We start from the raw sequence: 7,638 nt of genomic DNA, 5'->3' as shown, positions 1-7,638 counted from the left end.
GGTAAGTCTGAGGGGACGGAGCGGAGCGCTGGTTTTGTGGGCTCTCGGCTGCTGTTTCCTTGCTCACTGTGCTGTCTCCTTGCAGGTAGCGCCTGGGTGTGCGGTCTCCTCGGCTGGGCGCGGCCGGAGAGGTGAGTCTGGCTTCGCCGTGGTCCTGGAGAAGGGCCGTTCCGCCGGTGCGCCGGCAGCGGGACTCGGGCGGCCTCGCTCGGGGAGTCTCCGGGTCTGGAGGCTCCCCGGGTCGCCTGGCTCGGCCTTCTCGCTGGTTTCTCGCCCTGCCCCGGAGCTGTGGGGAACAGGTCGCCCCGTGCCGCCGTCTTTCTGTATACTTGGGGACTGTGGCATGATGGAGGTGTCTCTCTCTCCTGACCCGTTTCTATCGGGCATCCAGATTTCCTCCGGCTTTATGGTGCAGGTTACAGTAACGTACTACCTGTTGCTCCCCTCTACATTCTCCCCAGTCATTGTTCTTCTGTAGTTGGCTGGTCTTTCCTCTCAGTCTGGAGGAATGGCAGAGTTGTGCTGGGGGAGCGTGGGTCACTGCTGACTGTATCCCTGACTTCACAAGAAAGGCTGATGTAGATTCCCAAAGTGCAGAGCTTTGGTCTCTGCTAGCGCCTGTGGAGGTAAATTGCAGAGACCTGTGTCGCTGAAGGAAGAAGAAATAGGCTTGTGTGACCTGTGCTTTGCTTATTGCCTTGCAGTTGAACTGAGTTACATGCTTATCACTTATTTTATTCAGTTCTTCTGGTCTGTGCGTCTCCCACTCAGTGCTTATGCATGATTCTTTCTAGAAAGGTGCTCAGCTTTTTTCTTCTCTGTTCCCCTTACTTACCCATACATAATGTACTTTTGTTGGTTGCCTATCACTGTTTTCTTTTGCTTACAATGTATTTGTGTACTCTTTCTTTTCCTAAAGTTATGATAAATAGAGTTACTCTTTGCAGAAAGTTGGATTATCTTAAGATAGAGAGAATGTAAGATTCCTTAGTTTGTCAAATGTATTAATGTGTTCTGCTGGTACCAAGAAGATAATACTTAATTCATTATAGCTTAAGTTGTTAAAATGATATTCATGTGCTTGTCAAATACTTTCTTGTATTAATCGATGATATTATGTCTGGTGATGATGAATTGTTGTCTTCATGAGTAAAATTTTTAAGTGTTAAGCAAATAAACCAATTTTGGTAAGTATCTGAAAAAATATTCCATAACATTTAAATTTGTGTGTTATGCTACCCCCTGTTGATGGCAAGTGAAAACTTTGTAAGGTGTACAATGTCCTCTTGAAACTAATCAACGTGTTCTGTTTGCCAGTTGTTTTTAAAATGCTTCGTACAGTTTGGCTACCCACACAAAGCCATTCAAACCTTGGTAAAACTCAGGTATCTGGTATCTGGTCTTGAACTCATCTGCTTCTTGTAGCTATGAGTGGCTGCTCAGTACTGCTTTATCTAGTCAGCAGGGAGCAAAATGTAGCTTGTTTTTTCTGAATCTGAGGTGAGTGAACTGACTGAAAACTAGAGGTTTTTTGCTATCAGCTATCTTACATTGACCTGATTGCATTTTGAAAGTAGTTTAGAATATCTACCCTTTCAAATATCAGAAGGGATGAATGTTTATAAACTTCTAATACTTTTTTAGTACTCAGTCCCTTGAAAAACCAGAAATTTTTACTGCTAAAAGATCTCATTGGTAAGAATTAAATAAGTATTGGCCCGTCTTGGAAAAGATCTAGATTGTTTGTGTGAGTAATGAGCCCCACATAAGAACAAAGAGGTGATTGTGTCTTTAAGCGTCCCCAGATTGTCACACAATGTAGAACCTCATGCTATGCAAGTGTGAGTTATGGTTCATGGTTTGCCTTGAGAAGCCTGAGGCTTCTCCTTGAATTAAAAAGCCCTTTCAACGTAAACTATAGAGGACTTGAACAGTTTTATTTTGTGAGTAGCCAAATGGGTCAGTTCTCTTTATCAAGACAGGTAAGTTCACAATTTTCCAGCTGAACTGGGCAGGGACAAAGAACTCGTGTTCAGCAGCAAAGACTGTGGTCTTGTCTTGCAGGTGGCTAGCATCCGGTAGCCTTTTTCCTCTGTCATGCATCCACACAAGCACATCTCTGCAGAAATTTGGAAAGTGGGAGAAAAAGAACTGGATTGTTTACCCTCCGCAGCTGCCTGGAGAACCTCGCAGACCAGCTGTAAGGATACACCTCTGAATTCCCTTACCTGCTTATGTTTAGCAATTTCTGGGCAGATTGTCACTGTCTCTGGGTGACTCCACAAAGCACTAATTTGATAGCTTGTTCATTTGTTATTTAAGATTTTAGTCAGTTTGGCGTATTTATATTGTAAAAGTTAACATCGCTTCGAATGTTTTCCACTTCTGAATTATATTGGAGCTTCAAGTTGCTTCTAGCTGATCCCCTACCTGATATATGATGTGAACTGCAAAGGTGCCATCCTCCGTAGAAGTCTCTGAACTACAAGGAGGTAGCAGTTACCAAAGATGTATCATTATACACTTGTTCTGTTTGTACTGACAGTAAATAACTAGAGAAGAACGTGATTGTATTGTTGCTTCTGTGCACAAAGATATAAATGTAACATTCCCTGAGTAGCGGAACTAGTGGTGCCTGTTTGATGTAGGTACAATAGAGTGCACGCTCTTTTCACTTCTTAATTTCTCTGCATTATAGATTCTCTGAGGTCTGATAATGTGTTGCCTCTTGCTGTGGCCTCTCCTTAATGAAGCTATTCAGAGGTTGTTTTCTGTCATAGTGGTTGCTTGAAATGTTTAATATGACTGAGAGGTTCTAAAGTTAGGTGGGGAGAGACATGCGAGCCAGATATGGTGTATGATTGCAGGAGGTTTTTTTTTTTCTCAGGAAACCATTTTATACTGTACAGTGGGGTCGTTTCTTCAGTCTGTTGCACAATAACTTGTTTTTTACTGAACCATAGACTGAAGCAAAGAATCTAAAATCCTTTTGTTACCTGTGTGCTCAGTCTAGGGCCTTCTGCTGGCCATTCAAGACACCTTTTGGAAAAGTCACCATAAGTAACATAGTCAATTTTTTAAATGCAGTCATAACAGATTAGTTTTTGATAACAGCAGGTTTATGCCTGTTTCTCCCTGTCCCCTCTTATTGATCCTTTTATAACTGGGAAGTACAGTTAAATGTGAACAGAAACAAGTCTCTTTAAGTCACGCATGAAAACTAAGTATTGTGTATTTGATCACTGAAGGGACTAATCAGTACAGCCTAGGAGAATTTTAGGTGAATTCTTCAGTATTTCCTCACTCTTGAACTGGTATTTTGGAATCCTGTTTTTGTAATTGTTCTTCACTGGGAATTAACGTGTTGTGGCCTCTGTTAGGCATACTGCTCAGCAAAGTAAAGTATTTGCATCTCAGAAGAATAGGGGTTTTTTGGATGTGTGCTTTTGTGGGCCATGAGCATTTATCGCTTCTGTGAACGTTATGGCCTAGGATGTAGAAATACATGCTGTGTACTGGGCTGACTAATGCAATGTATGTGAAAATGCAGTTATTGACCAACTCGCTTATTAAATCAGTTTTTTTACCTGTTCATAAAGAATGCCATCTCTTTCAAATTTGTATTGATGTTAAATTTTACTAGCTAGTTTTGGTCCCTGTTGGTGCAGTAATAATGTTAAATGGGTCTTTGGAGACAGCTCTTCATGCCAATCAGACTTGAAACCCTCTTCACTTCTGAAGAGCTAATTAAGTTCATTCTTGTAATATTGTTTAGTTGCTATCCCAGTAAGTTGACTTGACAGCAGAGTAATGTTTTTAAGACTGAACGGGCATGTCAGTCTCAGACTGCTTCAGAAGGTGGGGAGGAGGAAGGGAAAAGATGATTAAAAAAATCTTCTGATTATCCTTTTCAGGACTTCTGTTTATAAACTAATTCTCATAAGATTACATTAAAATTTTCTGTGTGCTAGCTACATTTTTTTATAATGCTTTCAGTTTGAAATGTCAAAGATATGCCTGATTTGGTATGTTCATGGTATAGCACGGGGAGTCATTTTATTTCTGGTAAGAATATAGATTGTGGAGCAGACACGTATGCTCTATTCTTGCTTTCACAGCAAAATTACTGGTCCTCTAACTTTTTTTTTTACACCTAGGAAATATATCACTGTCGGAGGGAAATAAAATATAGCAAAGATAAGATGTGGTATCTGGCAAAACTGGTAAGCAAAAAGTACTTTGTACTGTATTTGTTAGAACGCAAAATTTAGTTGCTGTGTTTGCCTTAACAGCCTAGTTCAATCACAGTCTAATCAGCATCTTCATAGTAGAGTCCTGGGGAAGAGCACGCATCTCTTCCAGTGAAGAGTTGTTTGTAGTTTGGTTTAGCTGCTTTATCCTAGTATGCTCTCAAATTGTACTCAGGATCATATGCAGATTATGCACTGTGGAAGAATTTTCTTGTTGGTTTCTGCCTAGTAGTAGATGGCAAGGGGAACTTGGAAGGATAGTAATGGGCTGTTTTTCTCTTTAAGAAAAAAATTGAATGTTTTATCAAGATTTATTCAATATTTAGCTCAGAAGTTCTGTATGCAAGATATTACATTGAAGAAATGGTAATTAAGGAAACTGAAGGTTTTTTATTTGTTCTTTGTAATGGCAAAACAATTTAAATACTGTCTTCTGAATAAGAGAAGGGAAATACTTGTAATTGCAGAAGTTAACTTTAACACTTTGATTGCAGATAAAAGGAATGTCCATTGATCAGGCTCTTGCTCAGTTGGAATTTAATGATAAAAAGGGAGCAAAGGTGATCAAAGAGGTATGTAGTAGTATTCTTTAACACTCCTAGTTTCAAGAAAACTTTTAAAATCAATACCTATCGCCAGAAGTTTGGAGATGTTTCTATTTCTATGTTTTTCTATGTTTCTATTAAGCCTGTTGGGAGCACATTCAAACAACATATTTTTGTAGCAGTCATGTAATGCAACTTACGAATATGCAGAGGTCACTTGTGCCGGCCGTTTTAACTTGTAATGACAATAAACTACGCATGGGTACCCTCTCTAACAATGCTTGGTGTTAAGTTCATGGTAGATAATGCAGAATCCTTGTCACTAACAGCTGCTACATCTATGTGTTTTGGTTCTTAAAATCTTAAGAGATGAACAGTATCATCAGGGAGAAGACTGAGTTCTGTGAAGGCATGAAAGCTTTTCATACACTGTAGTTGTTAGGAGTCTCAAATTACTCATTTTCTTAGCCAAAGCATTGATTTCTGGCATAATCATGACAAAGAAGTATCCTGTATTAGCTGAAAATATTGAATGGCCTGAGTTAATTTTGCCCACCTTGGAATTTGTTTCTAGTCTGATGCCTAATTACAAAGGTCCATGGATGAAAGGCTGACACGTGCTGGTGGGAACCATCTTTTCCACTCCCTTTCCTCCCAATAAAATGTAATAAAGTTGTCCTGAAGCTTTTCAGTCTGTATGCAAAGAACATGCTTATGTAAAAGATGTCTGTCTTTTTAACAATTTTGATCTCTATAGAATACTTTTTCTGTAACTGACTTAAACTTGCAATTTCTTCCATGTTATCTAGAGATAAGAAGTAGCACTGCTTAAATTCCTACTCAGTATTTCCATTTCTTTTCCTTTTGTTACAGGTTCTGTTAGAAGCTCAGGAAATGGCAGTAAGAAATCACAACGTGGAATTCAAGTCAAATTTACATATAGGTGCATTTTTTTCTTATTTTAGTGCAGAAAAACGTCATCCTACCCTACAAAAAAGTTTTATCCTTAATAAGGTTTTGTTGCTTCAAATCAACAGAAATGACTAGAGTATAGTTTCTAGTAAACTTAAAGGCGTGTGCTTCCGACTCGCAGCACAACTGAAGTTAGTGTGGTTGTTGAGCCTTCAGCCATTTTGTTACAGTAGGCGTCTGGCTGGTGTTCTTCTGGCATCTGCTGGATGCATTGTTTTTAAGATGCATTCCTCCAAGAGTGGAGTTTCTGCTCCCTATGTGAAAAGAGAAAGTCCTGAAGGACTTTCATGCCTGACATGATTATGAAAGACTAGACAACAAAAAGCAATCTGTTACTACTTTTTAATGTTGCCTGTGAGCATACATGCTGGAAGCTTTGTCTGTGGCTAGTACTACTAGCTTTGCAGGATCGGAATCTAAACTTCTGTTAGAAACAGTATAAAAGAAACAGTATAAAAGTAATTGAGTATTGACAGTGGACGACTTCTTAAAAAGGCTTTGTTATAGATGATTACAGGATAAGCTTGTAATAACTACAGCACTTTCTTGCCTAGAAAAATGTTAGAAATGTTTACTTGTAGGTGTTTTTAGGCCCAAAGAAAAAAATTCCCATTTTGCCAAATATGGTATAAATGTTATTAAGCTGACCTCATAAGCTTAAAGTAACCTGGTTTGTAGAGCAGGTTTTATTAGAATTCTTTGGAGCCTTCCAGGCCTCTGCCATAAGAAGGTTTATCTGCTAGTGCAGGACTAGATGTGTAGATAATGAAAATACCTATGATGAATGCAATGAAGGGAGAAAGGAGGGAAAATGAAGTCTGTAAGACTTCTACAGGAATTCATGAGACAAACTACTGAAAAGCAATGGAATTAATACCACCTTCAGAAGATCTAGTAAGCGCTCAGCGTAGCTTCCTTTGGATTTGTCCTTTACTGTATATTTATCTTCGCATGCGTGCTTTCTAAATTCACCTTTTTGGTGCTCCTGAAGAGTGTTAATTCAATTCACGGGTTCCTCTATAGCAGTAATCTGCTAAATGTAATAGAAGAAAGATAGAGGAGAGGATCCCGAATAGAATTAACTTGTCATATGCAGTCATGAAAAATACTCTGACAAGACAGTGTTTCAGTTGCAGATGTGTAGTAGCTTATTCTTGACTGAATAGTCTTCTCTTCCCACCCCCCGCCTTTTTCCTTCAGCTGAGTCAATGACGGGCAGAGGCCGTTACGTGAAGCGGATTCGTTACCATGGCAAAGGCATGTTTGGCATCATGAAAATCGTCAGGTGCCATTACTTTGTGAAGTTGGTGGAAGGTCCTCCTCCTCCTCCAGAGCCACCAAGGACTGGTTTTGACCAAGCAAAAGAATACGTGCAGCAGCTGCGAAGTAGAACCCTTGTTAATACACTGTGACAAACTTTTGTGACTATATAGGTATTTCTTGTTTGACAATGTAATTATATAAAAGACTAATTAAAATCATGTTTTAGTTATATCTTTGGTGCTGCTGGGGCTGGATGATGCAAGAATGATCATAAGCTTTTTTCTTATTTGTCAAGCCATAGGTATGGAAAAATCTTGGAAAAGCAGCAATAGATGTCACTTTTTCTGAGTTACTTGGACCACAGCATCCAAGCTCTACCTTGGATTATCATATCTAGAACATACGGTGCTGTTCTAAAGCTTGCAAGGAGCTGTGTTGTCCTCAAATTCATGCAGCTGTCTTTGTTATGTATGGTTGGGTCTTTTATTGTAAAAATATGTGCTTGACAGTCACGTTGCAAGATCAAGACTTGGGCTAAAATTACTAAAATTTGACATCTTAAAGTAGCTACAACAGTGGAACAGAACAAGCAACGATAATAATTGAGA

General features: G+C 39.3%; 2 protein-coding genes across 2 annotated transcripts in view; one reads left to right on the top strand and one right to left on the bottom strand.

Annotated features, from left to right (window-relative positions):
- Positions 1-839, bottom strand: part of GEMIN5 (gem (nuclear organelle) associated protein 5) — a 20,525-nt gene extending 19,686 nt beyond the window's left edge. Inside the window, 2 exon segments of the mRNA XM_009322733.1 lie at positions 68-336; positions 836-839. Of these exon segments, the coding sequence (XP_009321008.1) occupies positions 68-336; positions 836-839 (273 nt within the window).
- On the top strand, positions 87-7,259 carry MRPL22 (mitochondrial ribosomal protein L22). Its single transcript, XM_009322611.1, has 6 exons — positions 87-131; positions 2,065-2,200; positions 4,158-4,223; positions 4,745-4,822; positions 5,669-5,738; positions 6,968-7,259. Exons 3-6 carry the CDS (start codon positions 4,203-4,205, stop codon positions 7,177-7,179), a joined length of 381 nt encoding a protein of 126 aa, XP_009320886.1. The 5' UTR covers positions 87-131; positions 2,065-2,200; positions 4,158-4,202; the 3' UTR covers positions 7,180-7,259.
- The last annotated feature ends 379 nt before the right edge of the window (positions 7,260-7,638 follow it).

Source organism: Pygoscelis adeliae, unplaced genomic scaffold (genome assembly GCF_000699105.1).
Source record: "Pygoscelis adeliae isolate BGI_AS28 unplaced genomic scaffold, ASM69910v1 Scaffold34, whole genome shotgun sequence".
In the NCBI taxonomy this organism is placed as follows: Eukaryota; Metazoa; Chordata; class Aves; order Sphenisciformes; family Spheniscidae; genus Pygoscelis; species Pygoscelis adeliae.
This window is presented reverse-complemented; position numbering and strand designations above follow the sequence as displayed.